This window comes from Lissotriton helveticus, chromosome 5_1 (assembly GCF_964261635.1).
Source record: "Lissotriton helveticus chromosome 5_1, aLisHel1.1, whole genome shotgun sequence".
Taxonomy (NCBI): domain Eukaryota; kingdom Metazoa; phylum Chordata; class Amphibia; order Caudata; family Salamandridae; genus Lissotriton; species Lissotriton helveticus.
In genome coordinates this window covers 724436161-724462046 of record NC_136065.1, presented here as the reverse complement: position 1 = coordinate 724462046, position 25886 = coordinate 724436161, and the positions used below count along the sequence as shown (strand labels likewise).

Here is a 25886-nt window from a genome sequence, read left to right as displayed (position 1 = left end):
TCATAATGCAATTGTTTTTTATCCCTGGCCACACGTAAGGCTACATCTCTTTCTCTGTAGTTTAAGAGACTGACTATTTATATGGCTGGGAGTTCTCCCAGGAGGCGGTCGCGGTCCTGGGATCGGTGAGCTCTCTTGACAATGAAATGGGGAGAAATCAGTTCCATGCCTACCACTGCGATCAGTAGCTTTTCAATGTACTCCTCCATCTTGCTCGTGTTTGTACTTTCCGGTATCCCCAAAACGCATATATTGTTTCTGCGACTTTCCCGCTTCTGTCATCATTCTTCGCTGGTATGATCTTAAGCAGCTTATCCATTTGCGCCGCAGCTTTGTGAACCTGGGCCTTGGTGTCTTAAAAGTCAGAAATACGCTGCTCCGCCTCTTTAATACGCATCTCGTGGCCTTCTATTTTGCGGGCAATTGCTTCCATTCTTGTTGCCATTGTGTCCCTTTTGTCCGCTATGGTCCCAAACCCAGGGCCGGCGCTAGGCATGGGCAGTGTGGGCAGCCGCCCAGGGCCTCGCGCTCAGCAAAACACAGGGGGCCTCGCGCCCCTGTGAAAGGTCACACTTTCACAGCTCACTTCAGGGCCCCCGGCAGCGCCTCGGGCGCCTTGGTTAAGTACCGGCCATTCTCGGCTCTGTTTGGGCATTTTGTATCCAAGCAACAGAGGCCCCTTTGTTTCTTTCGAGCACCAGCCGGACACAGGTAAGAGAAGGTGGGTGAGGGGAGGAGGGAGCAGCCAGATCAACTGGCTTTTGTTATACTTCGAATCTTGGTAGGGCAGTGTCTTGTATCTTAAAATGTATGCATAAGCAATATTTGACTTGTACTGATCTGACAGGGGGGGCAATATTACATACACATCGAAAATATATTTACTGTTGCCATCTAAGCTAGGTACAGCTACAATTGAAGCACACCCCTTCAGCTGACGTTTTTTTTTTTTTTTTTTTTGCTCTCTGATGAGCTCTCTGCAGTGTCTTGGGAAGTGCCTTGTTACGGTTTGAAGGCCCAGGGGAGGGGGGCCCCCTCCCAGGGCCTCATAGCACTGTGTCGAGCTGGAAGGTCATGGTGTGGGGGCCCCCTTCCCTGGGCCTTGTAGCCTTCGGTGTCTGTTTCAGAAAGCGCAGAAAGAGTGTAGGTTTTAAGCAGGACTCATTTATATATTGGTGATACATTTGGCAAGTTAGTGAAGGTGGCAATGTATGCCTCCAATGAGCCTGTCCTGGACTACAAAATTATCATCTTTGTAATGTGGGCATTGTAGCCATCGGTGGCTATTGGGCAGGAAGCAGAGACGTGAAAAAGTAAGTGAAGCAAAATCAGTTGCAGTGGAAACCACGTTCATAAATTACTAGTAGAACAGCACCTTGCCGTTTAAGTATAGTGGACCTTTTAAACAAGCATTTGCAATGCAATAGGTCTCGCATTAGGAAAGTTTGAGCTATTGGTCTTGTAAATGACAATTTTATTATTTATGTCTTGGTTTTGAAAATAGCTAAATTAATAGCTTTGTCATTTACAATGCCAATAGTTATAACTTTCGCAAATGTGACACCTTTAGCATTTGTAAAGCAACATGTTTTGTATTTACGTGACTTAGATGTATTGATATTACAAATAACAATGGCTTTTAATTTTTTAATTAATTAATACTTAAATAAAAGTGATTGTAATTTATAATGGCAACAGCTTAAACTTTTGTAAATAACTTTTGTGAAGATTATGTTCAGTGTATTTTATTGTGAAGAAAATCCAAGAACAGAAGTGAAATATTAACATCGTTTTGTGACATTTGTAATAAAGCTTGAAACATTGAGAGAATGTATTTGAACCAGTTGTTGTTGAATGGTTGCACATATTGATGCTGTGATGGCGCGGAGTGATGTGGTGGCGACGAGTGATGCTGTGGCGGCGACGAGTGATGCTGTGGCTTTCAGTGATGCTATGGTAGCGCATAGTGATGTTGTGGTGCCCCTGAGTGATGCTGTGGTGGCCGTGAGTGATGCTGTGGAGGCCGTGAGTGATGCTGTGGTGGTGCTGAGTGGTGCTGTGGTGGTGCTGAGTGGTGCTGTGGTGGTGCTGAGTGATAATGTGATGGCGCTGAGTGATGCTGGGGTGGCGCTGAGTGATGCTGTGGTGGTGCTGGGGTGGCACTGAGTGATGCTGTGGTGGTGCTGTGGTGGTGCTGTGGTGGTGCTGAGTGGTGATGCTGTGGTGGTGCTGAGTGATGCTGTGGTGGTGCTGAGGGATGCTGTGGTGGTGCTGAGTGGTGGTGTGGTGGTGCTGAGTGGTGCTGTGGTGGTGCTGAGTGATGCTGTGGTGGTGCTGAGTGAGGCTGTGGTGGTGCTGAGTGAGGCTGTGGTGGTGCTGAGTGATGCTGTGGTGGTGCTGAGTGGTGCTGAGTGGTGCTGTGGTGATGCTGTGGTGATGCTGAGTGATGCTGTGGTGGTGTGGTGGTGCTGAGTGGTGCTGTGGTAGTGCTGAGTGATGCTGTGGTGGTGCTGAGTGATGCTGTGGTGGTGCTGAGTGATGCTGTGGTGGTGCTGAGTGGTGCTGTGGTGGTGCTGAGTGGTGCTGTGGTGGTGCTGAGTGGTGCTGTGGTGGTGCTGAGTGGTGCTGTGGTGGTGCTGAGTGGTGCTGTGGTGGTGCTGAGTGATGCTGAGGTGGCGCTGAGTGATGCTGTGGTGGTGCTGAGTGGTGCTGTGGTGGTGCTGAGTGACTTCTTGCAGTGATCATTTCGATGGCCATGCTATCAACTTCTCAACCATATTGCTTCAAAATGCATTTTATCCTCTAGTCCTGAAGTACGGCATGGACCAGAAGATGCTCTTTATGCGTTACTGGCAAGATGTGTCAGTAAATCAGATGCTCACTCCTGACCTGCGGTTCCTACACGTAAATCGTGCCTAGGCAAGCTAACACTTTTAACCTTCCAAGGTCGGTATATTACACACCCTTAAAGATTACGTAATAGTAACGCTCGCCACTGCACAAAAAGTCTGCTCTACATTGCTGTTCACTACCGGTAGGTGAGGTGGCCTCCTCTAGAATTCTCTGCGCTTCAACACTCGCCAGTCCTCTTATAGCTCCTTACTCATCTCAAGCACCTATGACCTAGGATACTAAGATTAAATGTTACTATGTTATGTTACGTCATGATGGTACCTTGACTCTACAACTTGATAGCAAAGCATGCTGTTCCGTCTCACAGTCCTCATACCCCACTATGCGATTGCTCCTCTTTCTTCTATACTGTGCCTGTACTCTTTGATTGAAAAATCTCAATTAAAAAGATGCTGAAGCCCTTTGAGCCCAATGGGCAACGTGCCTGATCCTGAGTAATCACTGTTGTAGGTGCTAAGCTTCCTGGTGCAAGGTCGGCGATCTTTGGACCAATCTATGTAATTTTCACTTTCAAACTAAAACCAGCAGAATCAAAAAGTTTTAACTTGTCAGCTAGAAGAGCCATGGGCCAGATGTTCAAACATTTTTGTGGTTACAAGCGATCTGGTTTGGAGTTTGTGACCTCACTGCATTTTGCAACAAGCATTGTGTTCATTCTCTCAACCTTGTTTCATTGCAATATTTAATTTTATCTACTTTTTATAATAAATTGATATTTGCTCACGTGTTTTCAATCCCCTCTACTTTTTGTCCATGTTACTGATATCCACATTAGTTAGCTTCAGTGATGCCAAATAAGATCAATAGTACTGCGATGTCGCTTTCTGTGATGTCACTTCTTGTGACGCAATATGCAACAAGGGGGGCCTCGCATCTTCCCTTTCGCCCGGGGCCTCAGAAGGCCTAGGACCGGCCCTGCCCAAACCCTTTGTGCATTAAGATAGGAGTGATTTCATGTCATCGCCTGACGTAGACTTGCGATTTTGTTGTAAGGTGTCCTCCTCGTTACCTGCCTCAGCTTGGTGCTGCCTTGTGGATTTTTGGTTTCAAATGTTAGCCGCGGTTGGCGGGCGTCTAATTTCCCCATTCTGTCAGTCTCTGATAGCTGTGCTAACGCGCGCCTGATCACAGCGTCCTGTTTTCTTCGTTATGGGTTGTCCCAGCTCTGTATACTTGCTGGCGGCGCGAGAACCCGGCGCACAGTAGTCCGTCACCAATGAGCTGAAGACCTCCCCCAGGACCCTCAGTGATGGTCTGTCACTCTTCTCACGAGTCGATCTGGCCAGCGAGCGTTACGCCGTGACAAGGCCCCGGTGCTTCCGTCGTCTGCCGCCCACGTGTCCCAACCCGTAAGTTCCAGGCATTACTTCAGCTAACTAGCGGTCAGTCAGCGCAGCACTGTGCCACAGCAGGGTAATGTCTGAATCCCCAGGACAGGAAGTGCTTTCCGGCTCGGGTATCTCTAGTATCACGCCTTGATGTAGCACACAGCGCTACACTGTATGTGGTCGGGTGTGGGGTTGCTCCAGGGCAGACCGCAATCAGCTTAAAAAGCACGACGTCGGGGTCTATGCCATCTTCTTGTTTTTGTCCAAGGGAGGACTCCGCCAACGGGGCAATCGTTTCTGCAAGTCTACTAATCCCTCTTTACAACACTTCCTGGGGTGTTTGGCGACCCAAAAGTCCCAGGGTACCCCTGTCTAAATGAATCCAAGGAGGTGCAGGTCCTCCTCCTGCGAGGAGCCCTGGGCACACCGTTTGGGTGTAACCAGCTACAACTGAAAAATCTCCTTTTCAAAGGAGCAATCCCTAGATTCCTTAGAAATCAGGGATTTTAATGCAGGTTATTTTTGATGAGAAAGATGACTGGACAGTAAATACCCATACTAGACCACCGGAATCTGGTTAAGTTCTTGAACTCTCCACATAGTAGGGCCCGCAGGAGTTCTCCTCTTACTCCAGGAAAACTACCTGATGTCCCTGGGACTTCAGGACACATGCACTCAACCCTATACACAGAGCACAGGAAATGTCTCTGCCTTTTAGTAGCTGGGATGCAGTACCAATTTGGGTTCACTTCAGTTGGCTTCAGGTTGGTACCATGAATATCCATCAAGTGCCTTGTGCTGGTTTCTGCCTGATCAGATTTCAAGTTTATCGGGTATACCTGATGCAGACCCGGGTGCAGACAGAGGCTCAAGCAGCCTCTGTCTGCACCCTGACTCTGTTAGTATTATACTAGTATTTGTATTTGTAGTGTATATGTATCTTCGTGCGATTAAGTGACTGCTCTGTATTGCAGCTTTATACCTCTACTAGTACTCTATACACTCTGAGTAAACTGCACCCATCTCACTTTTCCCTCACCGGTTCGGCACCAAACGCTACCTCATGCTGCACCTGCACCTATCTCACCTTTATCCCTATCATTCACTGTTCGCTACCTCATTTATTTGGTTCTTACACTTACACCCCTAGCTTTATTTTGAACATTGGTAATGCACTGAATGTGAATACTTTTTTTCTGCATTTGACTGCTGTTTGTAATTGTTTTTTGTTACTGGCACATGTACCTCACATATTTTTGACTACACACTACTGTCACTTTTGATTCAGGTATTTTACTGCCTGCATAGGTATTCTATTTTATTCCAGTATATTATTTATATTATAGGCTATCACTAGTGACACTCACTAGTGTCTTCCTTGGCCCTGTAACTAGCGGCTGACAGTTTGTACTATCGGCCTATTTCCTACCCCTATCACCACAGCCTCTATAAAATGGAGCTCAACGGCAAGAACACTTTTAGAATTAACTACCCCTCCACTCCTCTCTCCAAAAATGCCACTAAACGTTTTAAACACAACTTCTTGAGGTCACACCCAGAAACACCCTTTGCTGACACTTACTTCTCACTGGGCAATGGAGCCCTGAATACTGATATCATCTTCCACACCTCACGCAGAGCCCAATGGAGGAAAACTTTCCTATCCCTACTCAGTCTCCACCACCAGGAAAACAACTCATGGCCTAAGTCTCACCATCACACCGTCCCACCTCTTCCCGGGCAGGTCTACCATTACCATCTACAATAACGGGATTGTCCTAATCCAATCCACGGACAAGAACCTGGAATTACTAGACAACCTGTTCCCCAAGTTCAAAGAGCACCTCTCCAAGCTGCGGACCCCCACTCAGAACTCCGCGGGCACTATCACCCCTGACGTCGCAGCCACCACCTACTACACTTCTACCCCTGGCACCCCAGTAAATGGCCCACCTGTTGTTAACGCCCCCCACTCCCCAAGAACAGTCACAAATAACTCCACCGCACATACTAGCAACCCCTCTACCCTTCTTATCCCCACCCATATCCCCTCCATCCCTCCCCCCCCGGACAGAACATCCCCCACCCACAACACACCATCACCTGAACAAGCCACCGCCCAAAGTTTATCCACCCCCCCCTCCCATCCCCTCCACGACAGACACCTCTCCCTCCCCATCTCCCTTCACACTCCCACCCACGAGTCTCTCACACCTGACACAACAACTCCCGCCCACAACACGCCTACATCTGCACACACCATCACTCGGAGTTTATCCACCCATCCTCCCCATCTCCCCCACGGCAGACACCTCTCCCTTCCCTGCTCCCTCACCACTCCCACTCACAACTCCATCTCCCTCCCAACAAAAGATACAGAACATACCTCCTCCCTTACCCTAGCATCCCCCTCTCTCCCACCTCCTATTCTCAGCCCTCACTACCCTCCTGTCTCCCCCACTGTCCTCAGCCTTCACTCACTATTCTACTCACCGGCACCGTCTCCCACTGAAGTCACTACCTATGCTTCCCACCCACCGCCTGTCGCACCTACATCACCCACACCCCTCGCCCACAAACACGCCCACTCCTGGAATACCATCCCACCCATTAGCTCCGCGGAACCCCTCAACAACACTAGTATACCCCCCCCCCCGATACCCTGCCAGCTCACCAGCTCACTACTCAACCACTCACCAACGGCTCTCTCCACCAACACCTTCCCCAATGACCCTCCTGACCTGACTTTATCCACCCTCCAACAAGTCAAAGAGGAAATCTTACAAATCAAAAAAGACATCCACGCAATCAAAGACCTTCTCTCCTCACAGCCCAGTCTACCTCCCACCATCCCACTACCCTACAAACGACGCACACTCCCTGCATACCCTCGCCCCCGACGACACCAGCAATGGCCTACTATCCCTCGCCCCCGACGACACCAGCAATGGCCTACTATCCCCGTGCGCAATAACTCCCACCGCCCACGTCGTGTTCTCAACTCCTTGTCGGACCGCGACCTATGCTCTCTCCTACGCTCTTATGGCCCAGGTCCGGTAAAAGACTTTTCCAACTCACACATCCCCATACCCACAATTCTTACAAACCCTCTAAGGCCCCCAACACTCAACAACAGAGGCTCCGTCCCTAACAACCTCAGAAAAGTTCCCCTCACACTAGAAAGCTCGACCACCCTTCTCTCTCCCAAACTCAAATGCATCCTACTAAACTGCAGATCGGCCCAGAGACATTCCTCCGACATCGCGGATCTCGTCTCAGATAGGGATCTGGACCTAGCCATTCTAACGGAAACGTGGCTCACTGAAGCCTCTACCCCGATTATGGACATACTAGTCCCCCCCAATTATCACATCATCAGGCTGGACAGGTCTCCTGGCAAGACGGGCGGGGGAATTGCATGCATTTCTAGGAGCAACCTCTCCGTTACTCAAGTCACCTCCCCCTCCCTTTCCTCCTATGAACTCCTCTGCCTCGACATCACCAGTGAGGGCAAACAAGTCTGTGCTTTACATCTCATCTATCACCCGCCTGGTGACAATCTCATATTCACTCAACAATTCATGGACCTGATCACTTCCAATGCCGGTCGGCAGACCACTCAAGTCTACCTGGGTGACTTCAATCTCCATTGGAACGATCAGAAAGACACCGTGGTGAATAGTCTCAAAACTTTCCTCAATGCGCTTGACCTCACCCAATTATGCGATAAACCAACACACGACAAAGGCGCGATACTCGATCTCATCAGTGCCAAAGAGAACGCTATTCAACTGGAGGCGATTCTACCCTGCGATTGGTCAGATCACCACATTATCACCTTCTTTATCAACGAAAAAGTTAAACCTAACCCTACTCAACCAATCAAAACCAAAGCATGGAAAAGGGATTTGAAGAATCTGAATCCCTCTACCCTACCTCCCCACATCGGCAACCTCCTCCTTCCCCCTTCAGGGGCCTCAGATGTTCAATCACTGACTGACCACTACCTTGACTCTATGAACACAATAGTCAATGAAGTCGCCCCTCTGCAACTGAAGAGTCTCCACCAAAATCTCTAACCCCTGGTACGATGACAGACTCAATGATGAAAGGCGTAATATGCGAATGGCAGAGCGCACCTGGAGATCGGACCCTTCAGCGCTGCATCTCAAAAAGCTTAAGAACAAGAGAAATGCCTACTTTAGGAAAATAAAGCGCACAAAGTCGGACTTCTTCAGCCGCCAGTTGGACCAAGCGAAGAACAGGCCAAGAAAGCTGTTCGAGCTAATCAAGACCCAAACAAAGGCACAACCCACACAATCAAACAGCTCAACAAACGACACCCCACACTGTGAAGCCTTCTCTGCTTTCTTCAAACTAAAGACTGACAACATAAAAAATGACCTCATCATAGATGTAAGCCGATACCCCAACCACACCAGAATGGCAGACACTCAACCTAAAAACAAGGCATCCTGGCAGTACTTCGATACCTATTCAGAAGAAGCAATATACAAACTGCTCTGCACCTTGAAGCCCTCTAATCACCTCACAGACCCTCTACCTGCTAATGCTGTAAAAGACTTTATCCCCTTGCTCCTCCCTCTCTGGACCAAGATCATCAACAGCTCTCTGCAACAAGGCCACATTCCAGACTCCCTTAAGGTGGGGCAAGTCACGCCCATACTCAAGAAACCTACAGCTGATCCGTCTGACCTAAACAACTATCGGCCCATCACCAATATCCCCACCCTGGCCAAACTGCTGGAGAAATGTGTCCAACTCCAACTAACAAAACACATTGATCAATTTGACCTCCTCAACCCTCATCAATCAGGCTTCAGAGCGAAACATAGCACGGAAACAGCTATGACACACATAATTGATGACGCCCTCCAAATTCTGGATCGCAATGAGTCCTGCCTCCTCATCCTTCTTGACCTCTCGTCAGCATTTGACACGGTCAAACATGAGAACTTGCTGGAGCTGCTAAGTACTAGAATGGGGCTATCGGGAACTGTTCTCAAGTGGTTTTCGTCTTTCCTTCACAATCGGTCTCAGAGGTTCAAGATCGACAATGTGCTATCTACACCTGTGCCTGCAGATCTAGGTGTCCCACAAGGGTCCACCCTCTCCCCTACACTGTTCAACCTCGTTATGGAACCGCTCGCCACCTTGCTTCAAGCATCCAATGTTCAATTCCATATGTACGCCGATGACACACAACTCTATCTAAAGTTACAATCCCCGGAAGATATCAAACATCTGAATTCCACGCTTATTAACACCCAATCTTGGCTGGCCGATAATCACCTCAAACTAAATGCTCTGAAAACTGAGTTCCTACTCATCACACCCCCGGCGAAAATCTCCACCACCCAAACCTGGCTCAACAACCTAACAGCACTCAATGTCCAACCTACCATTGTGGACTCTGCGAAATCCCTAGGCATCACACTCGACGCCAAGCTCAACATGCAGCAACACGTCAGCAAAGCCACAAAAGCAGCTAATTTTAAAATTAACACGCTGAGGAAAATTAAACCCTTTCTCCCGGCCAAAGACTTCCAAACTGCTGTACAAGCTTTAGTCATCCCTCGAATAGACTACGGAATTGCGGCCCTCAGCGGTCTCCCACTAGCCACAACAGCACCCTTAAGAGCCTCCCTGAACGCTGCCGCGAGACTCATTACTGGCTCTAGAAAGCATTCGCACATATCCCCAGACTTAAAGACTCTAAAATGGCTGCCTTTTGAGGCCAGAATACATCTAAAAATTGCAGTTATGACACACGCGGCCGTGCACCACAAGGCACCCAACTACCTCGCTCAAAAGCTGTCTATATCAGGAGGTTCGAGATCCAATAGGAGTACAAAAAATCTACTCCTGAAACCTCTTAGATTCCGGAAAGTGAAAACCTACAAGCGCTCCTTCTCAGGAATGGCACCCAGGATCTGGAATGCGCTCCCTCCTGAAATCAGGCTGATCCCCTCCACTGCACTCTTCAAGAAAGAGGTGAAAACCATCCTTCTGGCCAAGATCTCCTGATCGTTATAGATGCTGGTTCAGAGACTCTTCATTGCTTGTATCACTGCGCAATATCCCCTGGCACTATACTCTACTTGTTGGGGGCACCACTACGCTACTCTCTTACTACCGACCAAGATGTGATACACGTTGGTTTACTGATTCACCTGTACACTTCTGTAGTGGGATCAATGACCTGTGCTGTCCTATATTACTTCCTTACCTGATTGTATATGGATTGGTTTTATGTATGTTTTTATTAACCATGTTATTACCATGCTATTGACTATTATGCTGTTCCCATTATCTCTGTTGACTCCTACTGCCCCTACCCTGTCTTTGTAAAGCGCTCTGATATCTGTAAGGATCCTGTTCGCGCTATATAAAACTTTGAATAAATAAATAAATAAATACCCGTAATTGGACGACTGGCTCTCCCAGGCTCCATAAAGGTAAAGGCAAGGGTTTCTTTTGCTGCCTGTATCGATGTGTTCCACAGGTTAGAGCCGACAGTAAACCTAGACACTTCCTCATACAAAACTCGTTCTTGTGGACAATACTGGACACACAGTTCAAAAAGATGTTTTTCTCTGTGGACAGATCGAGGAACCTCCAAGCCATGGAGCAGACCGTCTCTATCAGTCAGTCAAGCTCCATTAATACAAATATCTGCTAGCCCTGATGTCATCCTGTATAGGCCTGATACCTTTTTGCAGACTCCGTATGAGACGTGTCCAACTACAACTGGACCACAAATAGAAGCAAATAGCTCGGTCCATGTCACAAGACTATTGAAGCAGTTGCTGCTTTGGTGGCATTTTCCATCACATCTCAACACAGGCTTCCCATTCCCAGTAAACAGGAGCAGTCAACCAGGGGCCTCTGGCTAGACACAGAAAAGAGGCTCCATATCTGTATCATGAAGCTCTGTGCCATAATACTGGGCTTACAATAGTTCCTCTTGAGACTGCAGGTCAGGAATTCCTCATCAGGACAGACAGCGCTGCATTTTGGCATTTGAGCTACAGCAGGTCTCCTGCTTCAGTAATGGCAGCTCCATGGGGTTGGGAGAGCGCCACGGACCAGCAGCATGAGTCCTTGGAGCACCCTGCAGGGTTGCTGGATGGCATACTACTATTTGGCTTAAAGTTTCTTAACACATTTCACCTCATAACCCACGTTTTAGGAGACCAGGTGGTTTTTCATTTTATGCTCCCAGTTGAGTCTTCTTCTTCTGGGAGCTCCACATGTCTGCAAAATGGCTGAGTTTCTCCTGGACAGTCTGTTCCCACCTGGCCAGGCACATTCCTTCCCTCTCTGAGCAGGCAGGCTTCTGTGCCCTAGGCAGATCCTTGTCTTTTCCAGCAGGAAGCACGGGCATCAGGTAATGTCCTTAAACTTATGGGAGATTGTTCTCAGGCAGATTTCTACTCTGGTTTCACAGCAGCTCTTTCAATATTCTGTAAAACACTCCCTCCGTCAAGAAGCACTTGAAACTGGGACAAAACGTGGGGGTTTCATTCCCACTTTTTTCCTTTCAGACCGGGGATATGGATCCACTCTGAGTACTGTAACCGGTTTATAATGGTTTCCTTTCAGATGTTGTTTTCTGGCTGTAGTGAAGACACCGTTTTTGTGCCAGGTGATGGTGCTGTCTGCTAATGGTGATGTTGGCTCCAAGTGGGCAACAACGTGTGCTAACTTTGTGCACCTGGCTATCATTAGCCTTCCTGAAGTAGCAATCTGTAGATAGTCAAAAGGGCAATCCCTACCTGGACATTTCCTCACCTTTATAAAATCTGTTAACGCTCCCGGACTCATCCACTGGTACTAGCAGACCTACTCATGTTACTATTATGCATGTGCCTCAAGTGCACACTGTACACAAACTCAGCAACCACACAGATGTCAGCGCAAAGGTATGGGTCCCATTAAAAAAAAAATAACTTTTACATGAGTGGGGTTGGTATGCCGCATTCTTAAGACACGGAATAAAATGTCTGTTAAGGACTATTATTTGCAAAAATTGATATGCAGGCACCACTGCTTCATGTCAATAAACCATGATATGGGTGATAGATTTATGTTTAGAACGAAGGCTTGGTGGGTCCCTCCAGTTCACAGAACCAGTTGAAGACATTTGTATTACCATGGACAGACCTAGTCCACAGCACTCACTCTAGAATAGCGTGTTGCCATCACCAGTAAAGTTGGTTTACCAGTTTCACATGCAGGTTTATCACTTAATGCAGGTGTGCAAGCCCTTGTAGCATGTGGGAGACATTCCGTCCCAGCTGTTTATGGATGTTTCACTAGGAGAATGTTTCTTAAACTAAGACATGGCAGCTTAATTGAACAGTGACACAAGGTTTAGATTCATCTGAAGATCTTCATGCAAACCCAGATGACCACATGTATTTGTTTGAATAGTGAAGCTCTGAAACAAAACATTTTCATGAAAAGGATATCACCATGTTAGTATTGTGTTCAAGTACTTGGATTTTTCTAGTGCACAAGGTGGTGATGCTCATACTATTTAAGCAAAACTGTTCCATGAAATGCCTGGACACAGCATTCAGCTGCCCAGATATGACACCTAACTTAAGCAAAGTGTCAAATAATAAAAAAGGAAAATGGTGAGTTCGATGCACTTTGTCATTGATGATCCGGTTATAATTTAGCTTTACAGGTAGTCCTTTCTTCCAGGTTTTCGTCCACTGCCATTAACAGCCGTCTACAAAGATCCAAACAATGTGTTTGTATTGGTAAATAATTTATCTGCATCATGTAGAAAAATGGTCATGTATGTTTTATCCTCACTCTAGCTTTGAATCTTGGTTTGACATCACTTCTATTGCACAGAATGCTGAAGATATCGTAGCCAATGAACGGGAGCAGAACATTTTGCACATGCTACATCAGGTACAGTCAGATTTCTACATCAAACTTACAAATGAGCTAATTTTTTCACTGCTAACTTCTACTTCATGGTCCTTTTGTTGTAATTCAATGTCAGTTGGATATACTATGCCACCTCAATGGTGTAGATTTAAACCAAAAACTCCAAGAGAAACTAAATACTTAGGATATGCTCTTTAAGAATCCATCCAAATTGTATGTATTTCACACTGAGGCTTGTTCTGGAGGATGGGAGTGCGGGCAAAGCGGGGGGGAGGGGTCGAGTGGAAACCCCTCTTTATTTGAGCAAGCTCTCCCATTATTTTCTGTGCTATGGAGATCAGGGGAGCCTGCTGGAATGTGTGGAAAATTGTGGCCCTGAGGTAAGGCTCCTTCCAAGTCTGATTAATCACATTTGAAAATGGTTTATCACTTTTTTTTTTCAATGAAACTGACTTATATTGAGTCTGTAATGGATTACCCCTTACATTATTAGTTATGATTATATCGTTAATCTTGCATGGCGATTTTATGCTACTACTATGGGGAAAAGGATAATTATGGTATGTGGCTTTATTTACCACTGTTTCATGTGAAAGTTTTTGCTGACGTCAGTCTACAGTGATGCATACAGGTTTAATTTCTGTATCGGATTATGTTCCATGTTGGGAACATTTGTGTAAGGATTTTAAAGTGCAGTATTGCTACATTACTCTCCAGCATTTACAAGCAGTCCGTTAATTCACCGTCTAGTGGCTTGGTCAGGAACGTGACTCTAGAAGACTTTCAAACTCAAAACTATTGTTACTGGTAAGTACTCGTTTTTAAATCCATTCTGAGCACACTTATCTGCTATTACTGCTGCAGGAATACTCTACCCTGTTCTACAGTAGAAACACAATGGTTTGATAGCCCTTCAAGAGCTACTATTATGCCAGTCATTTCTCAAGAAATAGTTCCATGGCCTGCCTTTGTACATTCTGGCAGCCCTACTGTTAAATTCTTTCTCCTTGAGCAATCTTCAGTAGCTTCTGCTCTATATTCCAAGTAACAAATCCTTACCTTCTCACAGAGGCAAAGCAGCTTTCACTGTTTTCTAGAAGTGTTTGGCCATGAAAGGTTTTTAAAGGGGTTTTGGTCCATGGCAGATTTTGGCTATGCCCTTTGTTAGACCCCATTTGGGGGACAGGGACACATGGCGGATAGTGGGGGTACTGGGGTCCAACTGTGGGTGTTGGGTAGTTTACTAATGGTGTCCTAGTGTCCACCCTATTGTGGCGCTGCAAATTGTAGGAAAGTGGGGTTCTGTTGCAGTAACCCCCACCCCCACACACTTTTGCCAGACTACTGATGCACGTTGACTTGATGTGCCCTGGGTCCCTGCCAATCAGGTTCTCAGGGCCTGTGTTCTTTCACCAAGACTAACCCAATTGGCATCTCTGGCCACATGTCAGCCCCTGGTAAATGGTACCCAGGGCACTGACCAGGGAATACCCCTAAGGGCTACAGTACTTATTGTGCCACCCTTGGAGGCCCTGTACTCTGACACACACACTACCTTGGCAGGCTGCGTGTCTTGGTGCAAAACAAAGTGAAGAGTGGCGGTGCTACGCCGTCTGGGATGGCGGAGGTCAACAGCTTTTAGACCTGAGGTCCAAAATAAGATCTTAGATATTCCCTTCGATGGGAAGACTTGTTTGGGAAACATGGATGATGTGCTTTAAAGTATCAAAAAGGATACAGATACCGCAAAGGCCCTAGGAACACTACAGTACCGGAAGGTGCCCTTTCGAGGGGATAGGGCTAGAGGCCAAACATCATATAGAGGAAGATGCCAACAGGGCGGATACCCCTCTATAGGAAAGTGGGTTTCTGTTGCAGTAACCCCCCCTCTTTTTGCCAGACTGATGCACTTTTCCTTGGTGTGCCCTGGGTCCCTGCAAATCAGGTTCCAGGGCCTGTGTTCTTCCCCAAAGACTAACCCTATTGGCATCTTTGGCCACAGGTCAGCCCCTGGTAAGTGGTACCACAGGTACCCAGGGCACTGACCAGGGAAGACCCCTAAGGGCTGCAGCACTTATTGTGCCACCAATGGAGGCCCTGTACCCTGACACTCACACACTGCCTTGGCAGACTGAGTGTCTTGGTGCAAAACAAAGTGACTAGTCTACATGGCACACATCCTTGTGTGCCATGCCCACAAAACACTGCCCTGGCATACATCAGTCACCCCTCTAGCTGGGTGCCCTTTGCCAGTGGTGAGGGTACAGGTGCATGAGCCATGTACCCCTACAGTACCCAGGTCAATTCATGGGCACTGTAAGTGCAGTGCTGCCATTAGGAGTATATGGTGCTGGGAGTTTGTCATTACGAATTCAACCTTACCAACCAGCACCTTTTTTGGACAGAGGACACAGGCGGTCAAGAGGACGCTCACGAGCAAACAGATGGTACAATCCCCAATCGAATCAATTCCAGGGAAAAATTACCTCCAGGAGAAATGTCTACAGATGGTAAAGAAAAGTGAAAAAACAGTATACAATCTGTCCAACTACATTCTCTCAGCAAGTGAAATGACTATTACAGAAAGGCCTTTCCTTTATCCCCACTGTCAGACCCGATCTGAATCAAACCAAATTAGAAATAGTTCAGCTATTTCGAAAAATGCGACTTAAAATGCATTTTCTAGATCAAGAGAGCGCACCCCCACGCAATTACTCCGGTCTGAAAAACACCTCGGCATTTTTTCCCTAAACTGCCTATATGCTGATGGAAGTATTAACTTTCGAGAAATGTTTTACGAGATCTAGATGTCCTCGATAATAAAAAGAAAAAATTCATCAAATGGAATTTGCGAAAAGAAGAAAAGCAGGCGCTAGAACAACTTAAAGAAAATAAAGAACTAATAATAAAACCTGCAGACAAAGGCGGAGGAGTTGTTGTTCTACCACGTGAAACATATGAACTAGAGGTTTCAAGACAAATATCGGATGAAAGATACTACCGGAAGACAGATGATGACTGGAATATGAAAATAAAGGAGAAATTGGGTGAGTTAACAATCAATGGCGAACAAGAAGGTTGGCTATCAAAGAAAGGCAGCGTATCTAATTAATCAAAATCCCCGGACCCCATTAATGTATATTCTACCGAAAATACATAAAGATGTGAGGAACCCACCAGGACGCCCAATTATTTCAGGTGTTCACGACGATGCACTATCTAAACAAGCAAGGGTGAACTTGCTCTGACACTCTCTCACATGGTTGCTCCTTCACAACATTTCCCTTCGGGCAGAGTACATCCCAGGAACGGACAATGTTCTGGCAGATTCTCTGAGTAGACAACAGGGGACGTGTCACAAATGGGAATTGAATCAGCGGACTCTCAACTGCATTTTCTTTTAATGGGGCACTCCTCTCCTCAACCTGTTTGCTACAAGGCAGAACACCAAATGCCAACACTTCGCAAGCTGGCGTCCCCAGAAGGAATCTCTAGGGAATGCATTTTCGATCGCGTGGTGCAACGTCTTTGCATCCGCTTTTCCATTGTTTCCCCTGATTCCCAGGGTTCTCAGGAAATTGAAAGCGGAGCCTTGCACACTCATTCTCATAGCCCCAGCTTGGCCACGCCAGCATTGGTTCACAGAGCTTCACCATCTCTCCCTGGAACCGCTGATCCAATTGAAACCGCTCCCTGCTCTTCCCACAATGAACAACCAGAAAGTCCAGCATCCGAATCCGGAATCTCTCAAATTATCCGCTTGGCTCCTGAGTTCCAGGACCTAGTCATTCCGCCGGATTGTAGAACAGTTCTGGCTCTGGCTCGAGCGGACAGTACTAACAAAACATACTCCTCGAAATGGAAAAGGTCTGCATCTGGTGCAAGTCACGGAAGATACACCCGTTTTCATCTTCTCCAGTACAAATATTGCCTTACCTCCTTCATCCGTCAAACTCGGGTCTTGCTCACGCTTCCATTACAGTTCACTTGGCCGCAATATCCCGTTTCAGAAGATCTGCTGGCCCTTCTCTTTGGTCTAACAGGTTGATCAAGCAGTTTCTTAAAGGCCTGTTCAGGACTTTTCCTCCTGTAAAAACTTTACCTCCCACTTGGCAACTCAACACAGTTCTTGCTCAAATCATGAAACACCCTTTTGAGGCAATACACAGAGCTGATCTTGAGTATCTTTCCTGGAAAACTGCACTACTTCTGGCCCTTACCTCAGCGAGACGAGTGAGTGAGCTCCAGGCATTCTCAATTCAAGACCATTTTCTTCAGTTCAAACAAGACAGGGTTGTCCTACGAACAAATCCTAAGTTTGTACCTAAGGTTCCGTCAGACTGTCCACAAAGGAAGTTCTTCTCTTGGGTGCTCACCAGGGATTGTAACTAGGAGCAGAACATCTCCTAAAATCCATCGAAACCTGGGCAGTGACCTCAGCAGAAAAGTTTTAAGTGTGACTTGAGTCCGCATTTGGCAGCCATGCTTTTTTGGATGTAGGGTCATGTCTCTTTAGTCCTGTTTTGATGCTGCAGAACACACAATACTGTAACTTTGCTGGCAGGCTGTTGCCCCGGAGGTCAGCAGGCTGCATTTTTACTATGCTAGTCAGGAGTAGAACTCTACCACCTTCCCTCACCCGCCCACCCTAATTTTCAGAATTCTCAACAAATGCAAGAGAGCCCTGCCAACTCCCATCCTGATCTCACTTGCATTGGTTCACTGATCTACACTTAATGGGGGCCGCTTCAATGCTTCAGGGAGCAAGCTTTGACCTGCTTGTCCCTCAGCCCACGATAAACGGGAACATTCTCCATAATGACCCTCCTTTTCTATCAAGGATCTTTAAGGAGTTTCTGAAAGGGCTGCTCAATATGTTTTGCTCATGTGGGCAGCAGTTCCTTGATGGTATACTATCCTTAGCCAGCTTACGAGGTAACTGCTCAAACCTATATTCAAGGCAGGCATTCAAGTTTTCGTCGAAGACTGCTGTGCTCTTGGCTAAAAGAGTTGGAAACTCATGCTTTTACCATCAAACCTCTCTTCCTGCGCCTTCGCAAACTGCGTAGTATTGCGCACTGAAACTAAATTTAAGCCCAAGTGGACTTTTACTGTAGTGAATAGTTATGCAAAAAGTGTACAGAGAGCATTGCTCTCCCTGATGTGCACAGAAACAATTCTACATTGAATTTGCCAGGTCTTGTGGACCGTCTGTTTGGCTCTTCCTTGTTTTGTCCCCTACATTCTACAGGGTCGGTTTGCTCTACAAATGGAGTAGGAGCTGCAGAATGGAAAGGAAGAACAGTTACATTTACAAAATATTGCTGCTTGGATACAGACCGCCTTGTTTCTGTTAAGGCAGTTTTGTGTCCTCTGTTCCATTAAAGCACGTCTCCTCTCACTTTGTCCCCCATTTTATGATGGCAATTTGTACTACAAATTTAGTTTGAATGCAGTATAAATCTTGCTATTATGGTTGAAGCATGCGAATGTATGAAATATGCAGTGCTTAATAAGAAACCAGTTACCTGTTACTACAAAGTGCCAACACTGGAGTCGTGTGGCTCACTGGTTAGAGGCGGCAGACCCGTAAGCAGAGAACGGCCCGGGACCAGGGTTCAATTCCCGACACGGCAGGGTTGTGGACCAGGGTCAAAACGGACTCGATAATTCTCGCCTCGGTGCCTACTCTAACCAGGGAACAGACTCTGCAACTCTGGGCATTAAGCTTGCCTCATCTCTACAACAGCCCCCCACAGACGCCGGGGATGCCTGGTTTCACCTTGGAGATGCCCAGAAAGGGACCATCTCACAGGGAAAACCAGGACGGGTTCCCCAGCAGTCTTCAGCGCCAGGATACTCCATGGAGTCGCAGTGCGCTTTACAAGTACACCCACACACAATGTTGACCTAAAACCATCCCTCGTCCCGTGAAGAGTCCACTATCTATATCATTTCACGCTAGCTGTATAGATATCTGAAATACATCCACAGTGGGAGTTACCAATTGACTTTCTCTGCATTTCTACCTTCCAAATATAAGACTGTGTAAAATAAAAAAAGTAATTTTGGAATATGTCCTCTAATTCACATGCTAGTATGGGTACTCACAATTTCGGAGATGTGCAAATATCCACTGCTTCTGAACTCTAGATTTTGTTCCCATTTCAGAAATCTATAGGTTTCCTTGATACCTATTTTTCACTCTTTATATTTTACCAAATGCTATATACCCTGTTCACAATGAAAAACCATTGCAAGACTCAGGTCAGTTATGGGCTCTGGATACCTTATTCTTGGTGAACCTACATATCTTAATTAGCCCTGCAACCAGTAGTGTCCAGTGGAAGTGACTGTATATTGCTTTAAACAAACTGCCATGCTTAAGTCATTACAGGTGAAAACATTGGCATATATGGCTGTTTCAATTCCAATAATTTTTTTTAATTCAGCTGTTCGTTTTTATAGGAAAACCGTGAAGGATCCATACAAGTGACCCCTTGCTAAATTCAGAATTGTCTACTTTTCAGAAATGGATAGTTTTCCGGGATCCATTCTTGCTTTCACGCCCATTTCTACCACTTACTGGTGGTTGAAAGCACCAAATAGGAAAAATAGGCTATGTCTCAGTAAAATGCCAAAACTGTGTACAGCACTTTGGTTTTCTGTCAAGTCTGCCTGTTCCTGAACGCTGGGCAGATGATGATGATTTTAGCACCACAAACCCCTTGTTGGTATTTTGTTGCAGGGAAGAAACCAGACGCTTTCTTCGGCAGCACCTTTTCCTAATTTTTCCAGAAAATAAAAAAAAATTGCTGTGTTTTGGCTAATTTGCCGGTTCCCTCCAGGGGAATCCACAAACCCTGGGTAGCTTTAGAATCCTCAGGATATTGGAAGAAAAGGATGCAAAATTGGTGTGGATGCCTTGTGTACAAAAAGTTACAGGGGCCTGGGAGCGTACTAGCCCAAATAGCCAAAAAAGGTTTAGCACGGAGATGGGGGTTAAGGCCCATCGGTGAAGGGGTTAAAGGAGTAAATTAGTTTTAACAATAGTGTCTGGCTGTGTCAAATTCCCTGTCTTCTTACTGGGAATAATTCAGAGTGAGTGAACGGCAACTCAAATGCGTGATCACAATTTATAGGAAACTAACCTTCTCTTAAAAAATGCTCGGATGATTTTTGACTTAATTTGAGAACGTAGCTTCATTAAATGATCTAATTGATTTTAACTAATGAGTTTACACTTTTGTCAATGGCTTATTTATTTATTTTTTTAGATCTTGACTCCTTTCCTGCTGAGAAGATTAAAATCTGATGTTACCCTTGAGGTTCCGCCAAAGCGTGAAGTGATAGTTTATGCACCTTTGACTAAGAAACAGGAAACCTTCTACACTGCAATACTCAATAAGACTATTGTAAAAATGCTTGGAATTGATAAGGTCTGTACTGTAGTAGTATATTGAACTTTTGTTACGGTATAGGTAGTTTTACATGTGGTTTCTCAGTTATTCACTGTAGCATCTGAATCTGATCTAAATGGATGTTTATAAGAATTTGAATTGTAGCACATATCTGCAGGATTCCAAAGCACCTTATAATTAGGTTGTTACAAGTGTCAGTTTGAAATGCACACATTTAGTACAAGCTATCTGAAGGTTACCTTTGCCAAATTTCATTTGTTCTATTTTGAAAAAATGCTTGAAGTTGCTTTTTCTGGAGCCCCCCCCCCCTTACCATTTAATATAAAAGGGAAAAAGCTGGGGAAATAATGGAGCTAGAGAAGCCACAGCTGCATATAACTATTCTATCTAGCACTTTACAGCTCGCCAACAGCTCCATCACTCCATGTCTAACACTGACTGCTGCTTCACTTTTTTCCTGGTACTTTGTTGAGGGTGACTGAGAACTGGACTCTACCTTTTTCATGCTGACTGATCATTTTGCTGCAAACCTACCATTGCATTCACTAACTTATTTTGAAGACTGGACTGTTTTGTTTTCGGACTGAAAACCAACCTGTTAGCTTTGGATTGTCATGGATGCTTGAATATTACCTGTAGTCAGGCTGGTAATCCTCCATTCTCCAGTATTGGATCTTTCATCGATTCACATGCTTAAATCATTTCCAAAAATAAGGAGTTAGGTCCCGGGACACAGGGTCAGCTGGACCATAGAATAATTTATAAAAAGAGAAATGCTGGCCCTGCGATTTTTGATAGCTATATTTTGAGCAACAAACCAAATCCTTGTTATGATTTGTATGGTCGAATTTATTTAAACCATTTACTTTTTCATATAAATCTCATTAAGTTAAAGCATTGATTGCATGAGAAAAACACTACGTTCATACAATTTATACAAAAACATTTGACAAAGAATTTTAACAAAAATACATATAACAAAATGACATCCAATCATTTAGTGTACATAAATATACAAATACGGTCATACGAGAAGCATCAGTCGTTATGTAGTATTAAGCAATGAAGCTATTTGCAGTAAGGAAAAGAAAACAAAATGAATTGTAACAAATACAAATTTTCAATTGTCTGATAAACTTGAATTCTTTCTGCTATTGCCAATTCCTTTCTGCTATTGCCGAGAAGCATCAGTCGTTATGTAGTATTAAGCAATGAAGCTATTTGCAGTAAGGAAAAGAAAACAAAATGAATTGTAACAAATACAAATTTTCAATTGTCTGATAAATAAACTTGAATTCTTTCTGCTATTGCCAATTCCTTTCTGCTATTGCCGACGCGTTTCGAACTCGCTCTGGCATTTGGCAAGTTCTCATCAGGGCTTTCTCGTATTATTCTTCTGAAAATTATGTACAAAGAAAATGAGTGAGATTTTGCAATCCTCATTTTCGTCCCCTATATACATTGCCCCCTACCAAGACTTTCTAGAAAACGTGTACCTTTATTTTCAAGTTGGCAGCGGGTTTTCAATTTTCAAGAGATCTTATTCAATCAATGTAGATACGGTTCTAGAAAATTACAACGAACCAAATTACAATATAATAATGGTCAGGACAGCCTGCGCCTAGATGGCCAGAGGACAATCTTGGAAAATTACCTTCAAACCAGTAGTCTGCACTTCTGTTTGGTAAATATTTGAAACAGCCGTGCGTGGGACAAAAATCAGCTCCCACCCGCCAGCCGGCGGTGGACACGTCTTATTGCACCTACAAGGAGAGTTTAAAGTCACTCAACTATTCCAATCGGTTTTACAAACAGCGGTTAGAACGAGTAGAACGGGTAACAGAACCGGGTGCCTACCTTATTGTTGGCGCTTGGGCTGTTTGAATGCAGTTCCCCTGTTTTTCTAACTTCTAGCCGGTTTCAGTTCGTTTTTATATTCGTTTTTATGTTCTAAAATGACAAACACGGACAGTGTGAGCCCGCTCCTGTGTCATGCGCGGTATCACTAAGCGTTACCTATCTTTGTGCTTACCTAAATGTTGGTGATCTTGAAGAAACACACGCTCCCAAGTGCACTCCAAACCAATCCAGGGAGTCACTCGTTTGACTAAGTCGCCATCTTAAAAAGCAGACATGTGATCGTCAATGCGTGTCACATGACTGTCACATGACTGTCAGGGCTATCCGGGCTTTATGGGAGTTGGAGTCCCATTTTGCATTCTGATGTTTTCCTAAGTGAAAGTCTACATAAAAGGTTCCACTTGAGCACTGTATTATATCAAAGCGGATTACAATCGTGAAATCTCAGACATCGAATTTAGTCCAGTTTGTAAACTATTGAAGCGCAGGATTAAATACGCTTCTTTCCTCAATAAGACATCGTCCACATCCTTAATACATTGGGCTCGAGTCACTGTGTACAAAACCGTCCACGTGAAATCTGTTTCAGTGTGTCCAGTGTCAACAAAATGTTGTACCATTGGAGCGGTTAGCACTTTTGTTTTTATTCGTGACCTATGCTGTGTTATTCGGGTATTAACCTGCTGGTTAGTCTTTCCTATATACAATTTTCCGCATCCGCAGACAATTGCATACACGACATTCCGTGTTTTGCAGTTTGAAAACCCTTGGTTCTTTCACCTGACATTTTTGTGTGTGAATTCACTTCCCTCGATTGTTGTGTCACAAGAGACACAGTTGCCGCATCTATGGTGTCCCTCGACCGGCTTGAATCCCCACATTGACAATAAGTCATGTTTAGGTTTTTCAATGGTGACGTCCGCACGCACCAGTTGCTGTCCAATGCTGCGTTTTTTTTTAAAAGCAAAAATCGGTTTGGGAAAGGGGCATTCTAAGCCCTCCAGCAGGTGCCAATTTTTAAGTATGGTCTGTCGAATTTTATGGGTATGTGGACCAAATGTTGTTACACAAACCAATTTGTCCATTTCGGGTTTCACTTTACTTTGTAATAGACATTCTCTCGGGGTATAGCGTGCTCGTTTGAAAGCATGTTTCAGCAGCTTCCTAGGGTAGCCCCTGCTTTTCATATCCTCACAAAATCTTCCTCCGTGTAAGTCATAGTCTGTGACATCAGAGCAGTTCCTTCTGATGCGGAGTAGCTGCCCGTAGGGTAAATTTGTTTTTAAATTGCGTGGATGCGCACTCCTATGGTGGAGAATAGTGTTTTTGTCCGTCTTTTTTCTAAAAAGAGATGACTTTAAACGACCGTCAATGCAGCTAACTTCCACATCTAGGAATGTCATTTTCAAATTGCTTTGTTCCATAGAGAATTTAATGTCGCCGTGTTTGTTGTTTAGCCATTGATGGAATTCCATCAATTCGGTGTGGCTCCCCTGCCACAGGAGCCACACGTCATCAATGTATCTTAGCCATTGTTTTATACATTTCTTGTAGGGGTTGTTATTTGCCACAAATTTCTCTTCATACTGTGCCATAAATAATATGGCCATCTCCGGCGCATAGGGACATCCCATGGCTGTCCCCTTGATTTGAAAAAAGAACTCGCCATTGAAGCAAAAGTAGTTCTTTTTTAGGGTTAGTTCAGCCAACTGCAGAATAAATCTGGTGGGCACTCGATGAGGTCGGTCTCTTGTGTCAAGGTGCATCTCCATCACCTCCAACGCCTCCCCTTGCGGGATTTGCGTATAAAGGGACGTGACGTCCATAGTGACCATTATTTCCTCAAGTGGATTAAATTCTAGGCCCTCTATTTTATTGAGGAAATCGGTCGTATCTTTCAGGTATGATGTCACATTACAGATGAAGGGCTTTAGGAAAAAATCCACATATTTGGACAGTGGCTCTAGACAAGAGTCACACCCCGAGACGATAGGACGTCCGGGGGGGTCATTCAGATTTTTGTGAATCTTGGGCAGAAAGTACAATATAGGAGTCCGTGGGAATTTTTTTACCAAAAATTCACCTTCCTTTTTGCCCACAAACCCTTCTTCAACACCACTCGCAATCAATTGCGTTATTGTCCCTAGTATGTCTTTAGTTGGATCTACATCAACTTTCCTATACCATATCTGGTTATTGACCTGTGATTCACCTTCCAAAATGTATTTCTCCCTTGGCCACAACACAGTGGCACCGCCTTTATCTGCAGCTTTCACTACAATAGATGAATCCGCTCTAAGATTTTGTATCGCTTGGCGTTGGCCTCTACTGATGTTCGGTTTGACAAACATTTTGTTCTTTTCAAGTTTATTAATAGAGGACAAGACTACTTGTTCAAATGCCAAAATCTGTTTAGGGATATTATAACTGGGAATAAAGGTAGATTTGTTCCACAGTCCTGTTGTCTCAATCTCTAGAGGAGGCGGCTGGGTAGCGAAAAAGGCTTTTAATCGCACTTTCCGACAGAAGGCAATGGCTTCCATCTTGGTTTTGGTGAAGTCAGGTTGATGATTGGGGACAAACTTTAAACCCAAGTTGAGGACAGACTCTTCGTCTCTGGTTAAGATTTTATTTGACAAGTTAACTATAGAGGAAGACATTTCTATGTTTTGTAAACGTTCCTCCGGGTACGCATTTCCCATGGTATTTTGTTTCGTGGTTTTCCTTGTTGGCCCTTCTCTAAAAAAGAGACCTGTTTTTTATTGGTATTCCCTCTTGCCTCAGTGCCCGAAGAATCAGATGAAGACGATGTCTCAGAGAATGTTTTGAATCGATTGCGGGACCGTCCTTGATAGTTATACAGTGCTCCGCGTGAATCGACCTGCGAATAAAAATCCTCCTTCAAAAAAGGGTAGGCTTTCTCTAATGTAAATGATTTAGAGTCTTTCTCGTATTGAGCGGTCTTGTTGTTAATCGTGTTATCTCTAAATGTAAGGATTTCTTTTTCAATTTTTTCCAAGAGTGCCTTGGCGTCAGGCACCAGCTGGCTGTCCTGAATGCTTTTAGTTAGTTCTTCAATCTCTTCCAGTTCTTTTTTGCAGAGACGTTGTGCCGTCTCAATTGTGTGGACCATAAGGTCCCTGCTGCACTTGGTATTTATACAGCTAAAACCCTTTTTGTAATCGGCATCCTCTGTAAAAATAACGGGAATATTTTTGACTTGAAGCCCCCAGGGGATTGTGCCTCCCCTGAGATGTCTCAGCAAAAAATGCCCGTGAAGCTCTGTTCTTATATGCTTCTTGCTCAGTCTGATAAGTTTATCTGACTCGTTTTGATGTTGTGCAGAGGTGCTCAGGGCAATGTTAGAGAATGGGGACGATTCAATTAAAGACTGAATGTGACTTTCAGAGAACGATAACGTGTCTTTCTCAGACAT

The 25886-nt window shown here is 45.1% G+C and overlaps 1 protein-coding gene across 1 annotated transcript in view; it reads left to right on the top strand.

Moving 5' to 3' along the window:
* LOC144754873 (lymphoid-specific helicase-like) overlaps window positions 1-25886 on the top strand; it is a 544631-nt gene that overhangs the window by 177826 nt on the left and 340919 nt on the right. The window contains exons 12-13 of the mRNA XM_078643187.1: window positions 13094-13190; window positions 20447-20608. Of these exons, the coding sequence (XP_078499313.1) occupies window positions 13094-13190; window positions 20447-20608 (259 nt within the window). The remainder of the gene's footprint in view (window positions 1-13093; window positions 13191-20446; window positions 20609-25886) is intronic.